The sequence below is a fragment of the Oxyura jamaicensis genome, chromosome 3 (assembly GCF_011077185.1).
Source record: "Oxyura jamaicensis isolate SHBP4307 breed ruddy duck chromosome 3, BPBGC_Ojam_1.0, whole genome shotgun sequence".
Classification (NCBI taxonomy): Eukaryota; Metazoa; Chordata; class Aves; order Anseriformes; family Anatidae; genus Oxyura; species Oxyura jamaicensis.
In genome coordinates, this window is record NC_048895.1 from 26,959,420 (window position 1) to 26,977,711 (window position 18,292).

The 18,292-nt window shown below is 40.0% G+C and overlaps 1 protein-coding gene across 1 annotated transcript in view; it reads right to left on the minus strand.

The window, feature by feature from the left end:
- Positions 1-11,900: 11,900 nt before the first annotated feature.
- KCNK5 (potassium two pore domain channel subfamily K member 5) overlaps positions 11,901-18,292 on the minus strand; it is a 37,560-nt gene continuing 31,168 nt past the window's right edge. The window contains exons 4-5 of the mRNA XM_035322021.1: positions 17,430-17,598; positions 11,901-17,050 (exon numbers count right to left, since the gene is read on the minus strand). Coding sequence (XP_035177912.1) covers positions 16,230-17,050; positions 17,430-17,598 — 990 coding nt within the window. The 3' untranslated portion in view covers positions 11,901-16,229. The remainder of the gene's footprint in view (positions 17,051-17,429; positions 17,599-18,292) is intronic.

Below are 18,292 nucleotides of genomic sequence, written 5' to 3' on the forward strand. Positions count from 1 at the left end.
GAAGAATCCAATGGCACCTTTGAACCTCTCTTTCTGGCTCAGGATCATAAAGCACCCCAATTGGCTGTAAAAGGCCAAAGCTGAAGGCAAGAAGCTTTTGTTGCCTCTGAGGTGTTGAGAAACATTTTTAAGGTTTTTAGGTCAACTTGTGGCTGTAAAAACCAGAAGTAGAAGGAAAAGGTGGAAGGGAAGTCCATCCTGAGTGTGGAGGCTGAAGACTGATCAACATGGGTTGCAGAAAAGCACTCTTGAAGGTACCTGAGAGAAATAGGAATGGAGAGTTTGGACTACCCTTCCTGTCTTCAGGGCTTAAGGAGCTGTTATACATGTTCTTTAAGGCAAAAAGTCTGAGCTTGGCACATGGTATGCACACATATCCATAGTAATGTGCACATTGACAGTGTCTCAAAGAATAAGACAGGTTTTCCATGTGCTGCTTTAAGCTATGATAAGAATAAGGTATTCTGATCACTTTATTTTAAACATAGACAGCTGAATCACAAACAGATCACAAGTTGTGAATTACAGATGACATTTGAACATTTCTTCTCAGAGAAAACAATTGGTGTTTTCTGTTCAAACTATTTGTGTCATTTCTTGTGTTGTCCCTCACTAGTTATCACTGACATGCTAATTAAGGGAAAATAACAACTATATACATTTTCTGAAAATTGTTACTCATATATATTTTGATATTTTAATCTGATATGTGAAATATTAAAAAAATGTAAAATATTACAGTGACTGACTTTAGCTTTTTTAGAATTAGCTACCTGGTTATTGCAAGCTATTTTATGTTAACAAGCTCTCCCGTGAGTCTTTTCATAGTGTATCTTAACAGAAACCTGAGGTTCTTGGATTTTATAGCTAGGGATGATATGGAAGATCCCTCAAAACCTTGCAAGAAAGGGATAGGTTAGCTTAAATTTTAAAACCGTGATATAGATTTTCAGAAGTGTTGGTGTGCTGGCTCCATTGTCCAGTAATCTGCTGCCAAACTGTAGCGTCCACATATTTTCAAGTGAATGAATTTCACTTCGTCTGAAATGTTTACATACTGATGAGCTGTCACTGCAACCCACCCTGAAGCTGGCTCTTCAGTAGGTTTAACTGCAATGCTTCAAGCCTCCACTCTGTTCAAGCACTGCTTGATCCTTTGGGACTGAATCTGCAATTTGAGGTTATTATCATCCTACTCTCACATTCATGATAACCATTCAACTCATTTTCTTAGACCACTCCTGCTCCCCATTCCCCAAGCTTGCAAACCAGTTGGAATGAATTGTACCTAGAAAAGAAACAGGATGAAGAATAATTGGCAGAGCCAATTCCTGGACTGGCTTGCTCATAAAGACCCTAAGATCAGATATTGCTTGAAGAAGTGACAGATTTTGACTCAATAAATATCTGGATAGAGCAGGAGGAAGGGCTTGCTATGCCCCATCTCTCCAGGAGGTTATTGATAGAGGAACTGTAGGCAGTTGTGTGCTGAGCTTTCATGCAAGGTTTGTTGCTCCCACCCTAAGAGCACGGTCCCACCACCAACTTCATGTCATATCTGGGTACCCTCTTTTCCTGCCTGGTGAATTTGAATAGCTGAAGTGATGGAGCTTTAGCCTGATGTGCTCCTGTATTTCTACAGGATGCCAGTAGAGGGCAAAGGTGACTTTAGGCTTCATGTGAGAAATAATACGGGTTGCCCCGTAGAGCCGAAAAATGAGTTGGGAGAAAATGTGAAAACAAATGGGAGTTTGAGAAAACGAGGTGTCCTGAGACTGCTTTCTTAGCACTTTAACTTGCCTTACACCCACAAGTTTCCATGTGACACTGGGAAGCACTCCACAGCCTGGGCTCCAGCCTTGCCCATGAGTGGCGGTGGGCAGCTGCTGGGCCCCAAGCTGACAGCGCAGAAGGCCCCAGGGGCCATCAGCCCCAGGCCCCAAGCACCCCGTCTGCTCTCAGCATGCCATGGACATGGATGGGACAGGCCCTGCTGTGCATCTGCTGGGAACAGAGCAGTTCTGGTCCAGCTCTTGCTTCTCCATCAGCTTTTCCTTCGTCTTTCCTGAGCAGCCTGCTTAAGACGGGCTACAAGGAAGGGTCTCCCAGCAGTAGCACGTGGTGGCTTGTGGCAGCTGAATGCAGCAACCCCCTCCCTTTTCTTTAACAAGAAACTTACATACAAGAGTAAATAAGGTTTTTTTTGGCTCTAGTCCGGGGAAATGCAATTTGCTGTAATATAAACAATCTTTAAAGATCTCGTAATCCAAAGAACCCAAGAAATTAAAACTAAGAAACACAGATCTTATTTAAATCCTTTCTCTGAGCTGAACAAAACATGATTTAAGTCATGAAGTATTTCAGATAGTCTCTAACATACCTAAGTAAAGCAAAATTTTCTCTTTTCCCTGAAATATCATGTCCATTGATTGGTTAGTTCATTATAATATGATACTCTTATATACAATCAAATCCTAGGTTTCTGAGAGGACTGTTTATTCTTCTGCTTCAGAAACAGAAATAGCTTAACATTTTGTAAAATTGTAGATGTCTCTCTCAGGAACTGATGTAAAAACTTTCACCAAAAAAAAAAAAAATCAGGGATAAAATTGGAAGTGAATTGTAAATAAGCTCCTTGTTCTTTTTCCTGAGAGAACTGCTTTTATAAAACTTCCCAACAGTAAGAAGTTTTGCCAGTTCTCTCACCCACGAAGAGAGTGACGTTCTTTTCAGATACCAGTTGCTACTTTTTAGCTGTGGCTGTGCAAAGCATCTGTGCTATGCCAGACAGCAAAGCCTTTCACAGGATTTTTTCCCTCTTTATCCTTCCCTTCTGTTAAACAGTGGGGTAAACAAGTAGGGACCTGCTACACAGCAGTAGAAGGTTACCAAATTCAGAATCCAGAGGACTGTAATCAAGGCACAACATTTATACAGGCACGATAACTGAAGTACAGTACAAACATTTCATCCAACTCACAAAAATAGATACATGTGGTTGAAAAGCGATGGAAGCTGAATAAGGACTGAGAAGAAAAGCTAGGCAAGGAGGACAAATTGTTCAAGGAGAAGCTGCATGAAGAGAAAAATCCTTGTTTCTTTTCAAGAAGAGAAACAGCTGGAATACACTGGCCTAGGCACAGCAAACATAGCCTTAACACTATGATAACCAAACACTCAGCAATGGAAAGGGGAGCCAGGCAATGAACTAGAAAATCCCATACAACATTATTTTCCAGGGGCCTTCACTAAAAATGAAGCTCAGGAAGTAGAACTGCAACAATGTGACATCCCCCCATTTTCTCGTTAGTTACCAAGTTTTATTCTTTTTTATTTTAGTACATTTGAACCATGTTAGGGCAGACAGTTAATCTTGGTCAGTGGACAAGAACACTTTATTTCTAAGACACATATGAAATATTGCAGACATCCAGTGTACTGGCTAACACTAATTATAGAATATAGGAATAATATTACGGAAAGATAAAAGTACAACAGACCTCTTAGAATGGGACTAAAACCCAGAAATGTAAAACTGAAAGAGATTACTGTATCTATCCTTCTGTACCAGGGTCGGTAAAGGTAGCAAGACCATCTGTGACAGCTGAGTGCCTAAACTGCTCTCAAATCCTCCAGTAGTTTGAAGTCTACATCTAGAGAATTTTATTGCTCTTGCAATTAGAAAGCATTTTGTAGTACCAAGCTCAGTCTTTTTTATTGCAGTGTAGGCTGATTTCTTATTTTCTCTTTCTCCCGAGTCTTCAGGAAACAATGTAGTGCCCCCCTTAGCACTCAACAGCCTTTTACCTGTCAGAAAAATTTTATATCCTAGCAGTTGTAGCAGTTGTCCTTGTTTGTTTGTTTGTTTTTGTTTTGTTTCCTAGTCCAAATGAACATTTTCAGCTCTTTCTAACAGTTTTTTCAAAGATCATGTTTTTTAAAAACATTCTTCTTGTTGCTGTGATATGGACTTCTCTCATTTTATCTAAATTTCCCTTAAAATCTGATGACCTGAGCCCATATTATATTCTCCCTGTCCTCGAGAGTGAATAATACCTCCCATTTTTTACATATGCTAATTCTGCTCATATATTCCAGGATAGCTCTCATCATTTTTGAAGTCTTGTTTAGTGTCAGACCTCTTATACCTCCCAGGTCATTCCCTGCACTAGTAATTCTGAACCAGATCTTTTTTTTTGATTTAATTATCTTTATAGAGTATGGAATGACTTTCTTGAGGTAGGAGGGTGGGATTTTAAAAATCTCCTTATCTGGGTTCTATCCTGACTCATATTGCTTTTTTCTAATTAATTCTGTTTTTAGTTTCTTTGTATTTTGCTGTCCAGAGGCCTCTGCACCCAGGGCAGTAAAAAAATAAAATTAAGATGAGAACAGGAACTAATTATTTCTACTTGCTAATGAGGAAAGAAAAAGATCATGAAATTAAACTTCAGAGTGTTGCATATTGCACATAAGAATAATTAACTGGAAAATAAATCTGCAAATGGACATGGTGGAAGCATCACCAGTAGATCTCTCCAAGGCTAAGGCTAACTGGCTACTCATTGTCAGCACACAGTTGTATGGGTTTGCAAAAAGTCCTAAGTTACAGAGGAAAGAGATCTGCCCATGCTCTTTGGCCTTCCAAGGCTATAAATAGCATTGAATAGGTGAGGAAAAACTATGCTTGTGTTAAGATCCTCCTGTGAAAGAGACCTACCTAGGTTCTGATCTCATCCTGAGGGAACCAGTGCCACTGTAAGAAGGTGGGTGAGTGGAGAAGCAGCAACAAGAGATGCAACACATCATCTGGAGCAACAAGGAACAGGTGATCTCCTCAAGGGAATCTCAGCTGCCCTCCTGAAGATAATCTTCTCCAAAAAAGAGGGTTGTACACTTCTTATGAAGAATATGCACATCAGTTTTGGTTTAAATTTCACATAGTGAAGACCTTCATTCAGAAGTTGTAGGTTTAGCTCCTTTTAAACCTTGAAGGTCACTGTGCTGATTGAGTGAAAGAGAGGGAACGTTTCTCCCTACTGTTTGCTCCTAGTGAGTAGATACTAATTTTTGTTCCCCAAACACCTTTCCCACCAGGTGGCATATGGCAGAACATGCTCTGCCCTCTTCCCTTGCCAATTTGTCTTTACAGAGCATTACACATCCTTTGTGTAGAGAACCTAGAGTGCATAGATGCTCAGAAGGGAGGGTCATTCCCCTGTTCTCCTTCTTCTCAAAGCCCTAGATGATGACTTGTACCATCTAGTCCTTCTTCTCATTCCTAGGGTTACAGTTTTGTATACAAATACAAATGACTTTGCTAGTGCTACCTATCACTAGTACTTAAATATGACTCCTCTGCTTCTGTTTGTGACTAGCCAGCCAAGAGGTATGCAAACTATGTCAGTGCCACTGGTTACTCTTCTGGGTGCCAGACACCCCAGATATTCATGATTTCTTCTTCCACATCTGTAGTCAGTTGACTGGCCCCATCTAAAAATGTTTCATTTTTGCTTCATGGCTCCAAATGCACTTGAATTAAGCTATGGTACAAGGTTTCAGCTATACCCATCCTATCTACTTGTGCTTTCATGCATGACTACTTTTCCAGAAAGTCCTTAATAAGACAGATGGTAAATCTATTGATGGGGGCTTCTGTGTGGATGCGACATGAGGGCCCATTCCTGCTCTTGCCCTCTCCCTGGCATTTGTGGGACACTTACGTTCAGGTGTTATGAATACAAACTCTTCCTGACATTGATCTATGACATTTCTAAAGTGGCAGCTTTAGTATTTATCGGGAATAACTGTAATTGGAAAAGTAGCACATAAGGATTTCTCTTGTGTTCAAAAAAATTCTACCGTGGGAGTTTTCTGTACCCTAAAGATTCAAAACGTAGGATGTCTAGGTTATATTGGTTGCCATCTGGCTCAGTCCCACTCTTTGTTTTCAGTCTCCAGGCCATTATGTCTTTAGTAAATAATCAAACATATTTTGTTTTATTCAATATCTTTTCTTCAGTTGAATTGTTGATTAGGAGCCAAAGGTTTATTTAAACAGGTGATAACTTTGCTGCTTACTTGGTGTTACTGGAACATAGTTTTAGGTCACATCTGCATAACAAATGCAGTCATGTCAAGTAATCTGAACACACAGCAACAAAGTGAAGTGTTTCTAAAGCTTTGAGAGCCTCCTGGAGTGTTCTAGCGAAAGAGGTCTAAGATTTCACTGTGCCGAGAGGCTCACAGTTCATGGTCAAGAAGTGGGACCGGGGAGTTTAGGTGTAGTGGTAAAAGGGAAACAGTGTGAGAAGAAGGAGAGGGGCAACACGGAGCTGAAAAGGGTGCAACTACAACAGCTCACATTAGTCACAGCCTCTCTCTAAAAGTTGTTTCGAATCACAGCCGCATTAACAAGTCTCTGCAAGTATTTAGATAGGCTTGCCTAGCCCACTCAGTGGCCCACTCGGTGCCCTGTGGTGAAGCTCTACCCTTGCTCTTCCCAAACCACATCATTGCAAGGCTAAATCCACAGCAGATGATATAAATAGCACAGCTGAAAAAGTGCAAAAGCATGAGCTTCTTCACTGAAGCAAGTCATGACCATTCTGCTGGGTGCCGTGGTTGTTCAATCGCTAGCTGTCTCCATCTCGAGCAGCTCGGGCTGGCACTCTTTGAGTTGGGGAAGCAAGATCCATCTCCTGGCTGTCAGCCTGGAATGCCAAGTGGCTGCTGTGTCCTGTCTGCAGGCAGCCGTGACGTTCCTAGGGGCCACAGGAATCGTACAGGGTGGATGCAACTGAGCAGAGGAAAGGGAAAATTAGGACATATAAGCAAGGAGGAAAGTGGTGGGAGCCAGAGGAGGCAGACAAAAGGGATGGAAGTAGTTGTATCCTTCCATGAAACTTTATTATTGCGTAGGTCGAAGTAGAAGATTCACGCTGAATCTTGCTGTCGTCTTAAAGAATGGTCACTTTGCAGTAAATAAACTGCAATAACCCCAAAGCCTTTTCCTCCCTGTCTGTGCCAGAGGAAGCTAAGTTTATCCCGAGTGTTTCCAAAACCAAATAGCATTTGAAGGCACAGGAATATATGGGGTCAGAAACTTCTAAATGAAAATCAGTTAGAGCGCTTCAGTGCCTTTCTACCTTATTTTTTATTTTCATTGCATTCTCAGAAAGAAAAAATCTGGCTCAAGCCTACACATTTTAACAGGCTGCCAGTTCTTTCCTGCAGATTTTTCAGCTTTCAAGTATTTATGCCCCCCGTAACATTACACTTCTTAGTTACTGATAAACATCATAGAACTAAACTCCCTCAGAAGTCCATATCACTTAGATAGAAAATGTCTTCAAAAAAGTGTTTAAAATGATTTGCCTGAAAACTTATTTCCTGGTGTTTTAGAACAAATCTCTGGGTCTCTGAATTCATCCTGCACTTGATATGAATTGTGTCTTTTGCCCTAAAAAAAATTGTTTCCAACTCAACATCCTCTCTTTAATTCTGCTTGAACGACATGTGCTGGGGTTATCAGAGTGGGTGCTGAATACCAGGCTCTCTCCTCCACTTAAGCTGCTGTAAATGGCGAAGAACTTGCACCACAGAACTGCAGAGAACTTTGAGCTTTAAATTTAAAAATAGATATTCACATTATTTTGCCTTTATCTGATACCTGTCTCAGAGACTAGCCTGATAGTTTACATTAAAGACTCGGGAGCTTCAGATTCTGAAGAAACACAGCAGGGAAAAAAAATCTTAAAGCCTGGCCCGCTTTCCTTTTGTAAATGCCCTCCTTGTAACCGTTTCTCACTTTGAGTTAAGCCACCAAATTTCTATCATTTATTTAAAAACTGGCAGAAAAAAAAAAAACAAAAAAACAAAAAAACAAAACAGCCAAAGAGGGCAGTGTCCCCACTCAAATGTCCACAGCAAGCTGCATACTCTTGATCTTGTGTTCATTTCCCATTCTAATCAGCAATTAAAAAGCAGACCAATTAGCTTGCTATTTTTCCTTCCTTTCCCGTTGTGCCAGAGATGGGGTTGGCAAAAGTCCCAGGCTGAGAGGAATAGAAAGTATCAAAAGAGGTTCTCTGTGCCTCAAGTCTTGATTTGTTCCTTTACTTTTCACCAACTGCCAGTGTACCACAGGTAAGAAGCAAATACGAAGGCTGCCAGGGAAGGACAGCACAGCTTTATGAATAAACACTTATCCACCAGCTTTAGACGTTTGTGGTTTCTATTTCAACCTGAACACAGATGAATTTCACGTTCAGGGATGCACATATTTTTCAGTTACGCCCAGCAACCAGGAGTACTAGGAACAAGTGCTCCCCTGCACCCAGTTTATTCCATTCAGTGTAAGGAGGGCCCAGACCACAAACAAGCACACAAAAGGTCTCTGATCTTAACATTAGGAATTAATTATGATACTTCCTTATACACCCAGAAACTTAACTAGATGATAAACAAGAATGTGATCAGCAAGAGCCCAAAGCTGCAAGTCCATAAAGCAGTGCAAAGCCTTCCACAGGATTTTTGTTCTCAGTGCAGGACAATGTTCATTCATACTATGTGGTCATTCACCTGAAAAGGTGTAATGTGGTGCCACGTGCCACTCTTACATTCCAGTAAGATTTAAAGTGTGTGAAAGGACTTGCTTTTTCCTGAATAACTGGTGCATAGATCTAATTGGAAAACACAAATGCATCTGTTCAGCATATTTAGGGAAACATCAAAAAGATTTTTCCTACAGTTTAGTATGGGAAATTTCAAAAAATGTCTACGGGACAAAAAAGTTAAATTTGACATCAGAGATCTTGTGTTTTAAAACCCTCACTCCAATTTCAAAATCTGTATATTCAGATTTTTTGTTCTTCTATCTCTATCATTCACAGTCCCATCCTAATTTGAAGAAAAGGGGGACAAGGCATATTTTCCACGACTTTCTCCTTATATATATATACATATATATATTAAAAACAAAAACAAAAAAAAAAAAACAGATAAGATGCAAAAGATGAGGAGTGAGTTGTTGACACTTCTACTCTTTCTTATAAGCAGCTAGGAGAAACAATAGGGAGGCAACTCCTGGAACCCAATAAAAATAATTCTAAAAATAAAATTTGAAAATGTTCTATTCATGGTTGCTTCAGATCAATTTGTAAATTCTAAGTGATTTTTAAAATTATTTCTATCAGAATATGTATCATATATGAAAATGTTTTTCATATATATATATACATACATATATATACTTAATAAGAAGGAATTCTGGCTACAAGCTGTACTTGTAAACAGGGAAATGAGAGGAAGCCCTTCTCACAAGGATGTGTTACCTGGCTTTCAGAGCCCTTCTGATTTGAAAGAGCAAATTTCCTTGGCCAGTGAGCTGAAACTGTGTGCATTTTGTTTTGGACCTCTGCACTTCACTCAGTCCTGGTACTGTTCTCTGTGCTAGGATGGCTGTATAATCCAAAATAATCACTACGTGAATTTGGTTTCATTCCAGGACACAAAACACCTGCTTTGACACCTCTCTGTGTTCCCACAGAACATCATCCCCCCCGAATCACCCGTATCAGTCTAGTTTTCTTGGGAACCAGGGCACAAATCAAGGCAATAAAGGGTGGCAACACACCTCTGAGCCCTTGCCTGCATGGTGAGAGCTAGCAGAAGTTGCATTAGCTGCATCACAGCAGAAGGTATCAAACAGCATGAAAGTGAAAAGCAATCCTTTAGCAAGATCTGTATTTCATGCTGTGCAAGACCTATAGTGACAAACACGTCTGAGCTGAGGTAAACAAGGCACTGGCCTGCCAGGAAAAGGCAAGGCTGAGTGCTCACTATGAACACATCGGTGAGGTGTGCTGGGAAGAGCAACAAATTCTCCTCCTCAACACCCACAGGCTTGCTAAGCCCCACTCCCTGCAGGTGCCCCTTTTCTACTAGTTATCTCCGCTCCATTCCCACTCTGTTACTCCTGCTCTTTTTTTCCCTCACCCTGCAAGGGGATAACATGTAATAGGATTGCCTGAAAGTTCACTCTGGGGAGCGTGGGGCCACATGGGCGAGATGCTGGGTGCTGCAGCAGGGCTGGGGTTGCTTCCACCCACCTATCCCCTGCTCCCCCTCAATCCTCAGGCGTGGAGTAAAAGTAAAGCCACAGCCTGCTATAGGGCTGCAAAGTTCTGCAGGACACGTGGAGAAGGAAGCCTGCCCTCTCTGCTTGCAAGTCAGAATTCTCCATATTGTATTTTTTTTTTTTTTGAACAAAAAGAAGCCAATTTCTAATGAATGTCATGCTCAACCTAACCTGTTATTCCTAGCTATAAAGGAATAGAGTATTAGTTATTTTACCAGGGGTAGGTTAAAGCTAAAAAAAGGTTAAAAACAAAAGCACAAAAGACCCTTGCTGAAAGGCACAAGGTATAAGTCATGAATTTAAAAGACAATTCTTCCTGCTCAAGCTTCAGAGCAACAGTCCTCCCCCGCCTCCCACTAGATCCTTGCGTAAGTGTTGAAAAAGAGATTTCACAGTCTTCAGGATTTAAGTCCAGCTACATGAAACTGCCCTGAAGAGACTGAAGTAGCACTTTCCTGTATAAAATGACCCCAAACAGAAGCTCTCAACCTACTGTGCCACTGTCTTCATCTCCCAGAACTAAAGGCTCAAGTTCTGCATTTCCTTCAGCTACGGATTGCCGGTATCACGTTGCACCACATATTCTAAAGACTGAATTATAAATAAGTGTTCAGATTTCAGTTTTTCTAAGTGTCGGCTGGTCTGCGATTATATGTATTAAGGTATTGTGTTCAGATGAACCCACAGCCAGGCATGGACCATAAGAACAGGCGCATAACAGATACAGGTTTATCCTGTTTTCCTACTTCTTGCTACCCTACCCCCTTGAAATTACTCTCTACTAAAATACTGAGGGCAGTCACGAACAATACAATAGTCTGTGGACTCCAGCCTGCTCGGAGCTGATAGTAATGTTATCAGGTGCATAGCAGCCTTCGCGTTATGTCCTACCCTCGGTACCATGAAGGGACACCACCTCCTTCACTTTGGCTGTTGCAGGCAGCAGTCATCAGCCAGGCACCTCTTCCTCCTCTGCCACTTCTGTGAAGTCTTCTGCAGATGACAGACTGGCTACCCTTAATCAAAGCACGTCAGCCTCCACCTTTCCCTCCTGTGCCTCGTGTATCACCCAGTTTTCCTAGCTCACATATCAGGGATTTCACCCAGGTGCCCAGAAGCCAAGGTTCAGTTTCCACTCCCCCAGGTTGAGGCTGTCCCAGTTTCTGCAATGTCTCCACCTCTATCGTGGGTATCACTGACTCACATTTTGCTACCCATTAAGGCAGGCAGTTACCTATTTTCTAAGGCATTTTAAGGCAACTGCTGTGGTTGAAAGACTAAATACTTCTAGACCTCCAGACTATGAGCACTGCTGCTAAAAGTCTTGTGAAAGACTTTTGTGAATGGCTTAGCAGCCATTCAGATATTTCAATAGCTCGGGCATGAGATACAGACATCAACTATAAACATCTTTTATCACAGTATTGATCAATTCTAACACTTCCTGTCTCACTGCATCTTCTTTAAAAATAAACAGGCCCTTGAAAAGACACTGCTGTAGAATAAACTTTTCTACCCCCTTCAACAGCTGTCCCAAATCCTTGCTGTATAATATTTTGCTATGCTGTAGACTAGATGCAGACTAGATGCTGCTGGTCACCAATACTCCATAGAAGTGTTGGCATCTGCTTGCATAAAACACCTGCTTTATCAGCTCCCTACACCTTCAAGCTCTTTGGAACAGGACCAGTCTCATCTGTGAGGTGCATTACAACTAGAGGGAGCTGTAAAAAGAAACTTCATTTCTCAACTGAGAGGGTAAATTGTAAATTTTTTATTGCAAAATATTAAAATAAATTACATTTTACAAAGACTTAGCAAATATTTACATACAGTGTGATTCCAGTGACAATCAGCAACAAAGAATAGACAGACAGGCATATTATGGAGTGATAGAGTCAGAACTGTACAAACTTCAAAAGCAATTATGAAAGACAAGCTAATTTTTTAAAAGATAAATCCATCATAAGTGGAATGAAATCCAATGAGGCACAAAAATCACAAGTCTACAACAGAACTCTTGGTTTTCCATTTAGGTCAACAGACTTGTATATTGCTTTTTGCTCTCCTCATCAGCAACGCTTGTCTGTCTCTACTTGTACTCTCCAAGCTCAACAGGAGAAAAATATCTCGACATATACAGCTGTGTCACCATGGATCTGTTATCAGTCTCTATGGTTTTATTTCTGCATGTTTTGTGACATCTATCGCCAGCAACAGATTCACAAATCGTTAGGTTCAGAAAAGTTTAACACATCACTTCTTCTGTTTCCTCAGTGATTTCGTACCAGTGTATCAGATGTGTTAGATTGCCTGCCATGAGATATGTATCTGAAAATGATGCCCTTCTGGTAAAAACAGGCTTCAAAAGCACAAGAAAAAAGCAAGAAGTGTCACAATCATGTCATGAAGGATGGGGTCACTTAGTCTATAACATTTAAAAGGGCCTTTATAGGAATAGATTTTTGTCACATTTCAAGGTTTATTTTTCTATTTTTTAAAGTATTGGCTCATCTTGGCAAAATTAGTAAGTTACTATTGTGAATGCAGACCTGTGCTTCACATCATGTGACTGGAAATACAAGCTACTTATAGGCAATATTTAGAAGAGTTTTCACTTCTACTCCATCTTTTTCATATATGTGCTTTTAAATGATTAAAACAATATATATATAAAAAAAACCTCCCCTTTCCTCTCTTTCCAGTAAGAGATCTGCCTCACCTATAAAAAGTAAAAAGTGTTAAGGGAGCTCCTAACATTACGAGTCAGCCAAATGAGATCTTACATGGCACCCAAAGAAAATGTTTCCAGGTTGACCAGATAACTGAAATAACTACGAAACCTTACCAAGCAGCACTGGGGAATTCATTCAAATTAACCAGAGGCACTTTTGAGGCTGAATAGCTCAAAATCCAGCCTGGACACCTCTCTAAGTCACTTTTCTCAAGACATGGAAGACTACAAGAAGCTTTCTTGCTTAGCACTTCGGTACTTCTGAGATGGCACCATAATATTAAAACCATTAGGAATTGGTTCAACTTTTTGGAGAGCCAGCATGAAAATCACGTGCCAACCAGATCCCTCCAGAACACTGAAAACAAGTAGGGCTTAATGAGACCAATTATGTTGGCTCCTGTAAAAAGATTATTTTTTCCCCCCAGTATTAGAACTGCATTAAGGCACATGGTGGGGATGTCTTGAGAACAGTTTTGTGAGGTGTGATCATGTTTCCCCCCAAAAGTGGGAATTTTGTACTTTGTTTTAATAAGTTTAAACTATTACTTTAAATCCCATGATGCTGATTATACATACAGTCTATGCTGACTACGCTGGGAAAGGCCAAAGAGCTGCATCTAACATGATAATATGAAACAGATCCCATCCATTCTCAGCTCTGGCATACAAGTGCACTTCACAACAGAGAATGGAGAATCTGGGTTCCAGTGTGCAACAACCCTCCCATCAAAGAAGCCTGGCCAAGTATCTGGGTTGTATTATTTCTGTCTTAAAGAGAAATTTATTCCCTTATTATTTTGCAATGAAGATCAGACTTTGACTATGCTTTTCTATTTCATACGATTTCAGTAAGCATTTTTTCTCCTTACTGTTCTGTAGCTTTTTAACTGTTGCTAAAACTCTTGATCTTTGCATCAATAATGGAAGACAAGTTGGAGGACAACAAAAGCTATATGGAGTGCTTTTTCATTTTCTTTCAAGCTAATATGAACCTTTTTAAATTAAAAAAAATGCAGGCTAGACTTGTTACACAAACACCTTGTGTATCAGGTATGCCATCTTAGCTAAAATTTCTTAGGGTTACAAGGTACAGCTGTCAACCACAACCGTTCAGATACAAAGAAATAGTTGAAGAAGGGCTTGGAGTCATTTTAAAACAATGCAGGGGTGGGTGTGTGCATGGTGGGGGAGTCATTTAGAAGTCAGAAACTTTGTGATAGCACATCTCCCTCTTTTCCTTCAGATGCAATAACATAATGCAATTGGATTTCAAATTAGAATCTCCCCAAATTATTATCAAATACATATTAACTACTGATTCCAGTGATGTTGGTTCCACATTTTTGTCAGTATAACAGGCTTGGCCCTAGTTCACTTTCTATTTGAAAAATCTCATATACGTGGAAGATGCTGAAAAGAAATCAATTAAAAAACCTCTTATTTCACAGTAGGCAACTTCAAAACTTCTTGTCGACAGGACATCCAACCAGACTGCCAGTTTTCAAAGGAGAGGCCGGCAATTGAAGCTGCAGCCCGTATTTGCAGTTATTAGAAAAATGCAGTAATTCGAGATTAGCACTGTAAGATTCCATAAGCTCATTTTACACAGCTAGCAAGTCAGCCAGAATTACACTGAAAATGAGAATGAAACAACTTAACTGTTCACTGAACTTTGGAAACTTGAGGACATACTGGAATGACTTAAATACAGTGAAACTATACAAAATAACAGAACTTGAGATGTTAAGGTTCAAAGATCTTAGCTATTTTCTGTTCCAAGTAGATTGGACACAACTAAAGTCAGTACCTTTTGCCAATAGGTAATCAACAGCCTCATTTGAAAAAGTTCTCCAGGTTAATGCAAGGATATGGAAAAAGAAAATGAAAAAACATGGTATAATTATCTTTGCAGCCAAAATGACTTGGGCTTAAACGTTATGAAAAAGACTTATTTCCTTCTCAATGAGAAGCCCATTTCCAAGCCACATATAATACTTTCAGGAGCTTAGAGCCAAAGTTCCTTTTAAAAAGTGCTTTATGGCCTTAAGTCACGTGATCACATCTCAGCTTTGCACAAAATTTGAAATTGTTCAGCCTTCTTGAAAGTGGGATAGAATAACCATTGTATATGAACATAGATCAGGCTTAAAACAAAACAAATAAGCAAAGTATAATCAACTGTTTCAAAAACCATCTCTCGTTCAAGTCTAGTCTGAAGTACCAAGGCAGGGAGGAACATCAAAAAACAATACTGACTAACACACTGCACAGGTCAGCAGCAGTGCTGCAGGTCCCTTCTGACAGGCATTATGGCATTTGGAGAATATCTGCATCTCCAAAGGCGATTTTTTTTTCCCCTCAGAAGAGCAGTGTCACTAAAAACTTCACCTGTACATAGATACTGTATAAGGTTCATTCAAGTATTTCCTCTAGGAAATGGACAGTGGAAGGACACTTTCAACATTAAAAGAAGTCTGTTGCATCCTGCTTGTGCTCGTACATGCTTTGATCAATAGGTTTTCCAGTCACCTTAATCTTCAACAGTTCTGGGGCTGATGTGCAGTTTAGCAGCCCAATTGGTGAGCTTCATCCCAGAGGACTTTTGTCTTCTCAATCCATTCCTTGGAATTTTTAATGTGAATATTTTGTTCACAAAACTACAATTATCATTTGAAAAGCACTGACATATTCCAGACAGATGTTTTAGAAGCTTCCCCCGCTCCTCAGTCTGCCAGTGCACCTCAGCTCAGATCTGTGTGCCCCTGGTATTCCATCTAAAGTTTCTCATTAAGAACCACTAGTGGTTGCACCATTTTTTTGTGGTACAAACTTAACAATGGGTAGTAAAACAAAAACAAACAAACAAACAAAAAAAAAAACAAACACAAAAACAACCCTTGCTTTCATTTTTTATCAAAGCAGGATTCAAATCTAGGTTTTCAAAGTTGGAGGGCTAGTGGAATAACCGAACACATCTGATGTCCAAACCAGTCTCTTTGCAACAGTATAGTTACACTCCCAAACTAATTCCTCAATGAAATGCATAAATGCAGAGCAGGTCCAGTGTATTAACTAGTCTTTTCTTGTCTACTTTGTTCAAGAACCATAAAATCCCAAGACAGAGCAGGACTGCTGATTCAACTGTTATTTTACAAGTCTCTTCATATAAGCAGAGCTGATGGGCTCAGAAACCAACTTAGGATAGGTAAAGGACACTGGAGGTCATTAGTTTGGGTCTTGCTTTTGTTTTCAAAGAGACAGGAGAAGTTGCAAAAATATGCTTTTCTCCATGCTCCATTAGTTTGTTCAATATGCACTGACCATTTTCAGAAAACCACTGTCAAGTATGTTTCACGTTGCAGCCTTCACATTGCTTACTGTATTATACTCATTCATCAGTTGTTCATAAGGCACAGAAAGTTCTAGCTCGTTGTTGGTAAAGGTAGATTCATCAGAGGATGGGAATTTTACCAGTTTTTTTGCAGTTTCAGGTTCCTCTACAAGATTATCGTCCATGGAGGATTTTGAAGTTTCCTCATCATCTGAGATATCTTCCTCTTCATCATCATCCTCATTTACAAACGTTATATTGGCATTCTCAAATATTAAGGGTCGATAGTCTCTGGAATCCCATACTTCACCTTCTTCTTCGCTTATCCTGTCTAGCTGATTTACAAACATGGTTCCTTCTAGCGGGCTGTCTCCAATACGTTTATCATGCAGGTGTCTGAGTACGTGACCATTTTGAATGTCCAGGGAAGACTCATCATACTCAAATGACTCGGTCTTTGTGTAAGTCACCTGAGCATCTTTACTGGCATTCTGCAGATTTTGTTTGGTATTTTCTACTTTGATCATCTTGTCATTGTTTGTCTTCAGGGCCTTCTTCCCAATTTGTTTAATAAGATCATTGTACGTCTCTTCCTTCTTCGAAAGGAAGCTGAAAATGTTCACATCCTTTGAGGTACCCATTTGAAGAGTTTTTTTAGACCTAGGATGGCCTTCAAATGACTCTTTTCTTTTTTTCCTCCGTTTCTTGATTGCTTTGTGAACTTCCACAAACATACTGACCTTCCAGTTGACAAAGAGTGAAAGCCAAGCTAGTCCCAGATAGATCCATAACTCAACAAAGTATCTGTAGAGGGCATGATAGTTTGCATCTGGATTTACGCCTACAAAGAATTAAAAACAAGAACATTATTGAAAGAGGTTATGTGATCCCCTTTAAAAATGCATAACTGTCATGGTGGATAGGAAAGCTCCACGCCTGAAATAGGGATCTGGGGCAGCTGAAAGAGCGACCAACTCCAGAATTTGGCTCCGGACTAAGTCCAGTAAAGGTCTTAGGTATCTAAACTAAGACGGAAGAGACAGATGTAGTCCATTGGAGCAGTACTCAGATGTTATTGAACCTTATATTCAGAAAAATGTTTTAAAAAAGCTTAGAAAATAGTTTTTAGAATTACAGTTAAGAAACAGAATTGCCACACACTGTGCATGTAGTAAAATAATACATAAAATATCATTACTTAATACATAAAATATAATTACCAGCAACAAAATCTCCAAATCCTATGGTGGTGATAGTGATGAATGAGAAATAGAGGCCTTCAATGTAATCCCATCCTTCAGTCACCATAAAGACAAAAGGAGGAATAACTAGATGGACCAAGACACCCCAAACGATGAAAATAGCTGTGCATGTAATTTGTGCTTTCCTCTGCAAAGAAAAAAGAAAAAAGTCAGGGAAAAAAAAAGTAATTTTCTTTTCCTTCCATGGCATAGAACATCATTTGACAGCAGTCATTTCAGAGTTTTGTGCTAACAGTTTATGAACTGTCACTGAAGGTCACTGACTGAAGTGAACACAACTATTTTCTACAGCAGTTCATTTGTGCATAGAAGGTCAGGACTGTTTATGTTGCTTCTCTCCTATATAAGCTTCCTACCTTTTGGCACTCTAACCTCTGCACAAACCGTGCTTCACAAAGCTGCATATACACACACGTTTTGCCATCATTTTCTATACCTTCTTGGGTGTTGAACCAAGGAAGTTGTTGCTGTTTCTGAAACTAGGGCCCAAACTAGTCCCACCCTCCTCCATACACTCAGTCCCTGCATTTGCTCCCACCTCTGTGCAGTTAGAACTGAGACAAAACTGGTCCAACACACACACACACACACAAAAAAGTAACTGAGAATAAAACTATTTTTCAGCTGATTCACTGCATAAGAGTAAAGTGCTTACGTTAGCACAAAAGCAGGTAGGAACAAAGCAGGACAGCTTATTTCCATGCCAGAGGAGCTTGTAGGGAACATTTGTGAAACTAGAGCCTCACCTATATTGATCCTATAGGTTTCTCATATATGGAGATTTATGTCTTCAAATAAATTACAATATTTATTACCAAATG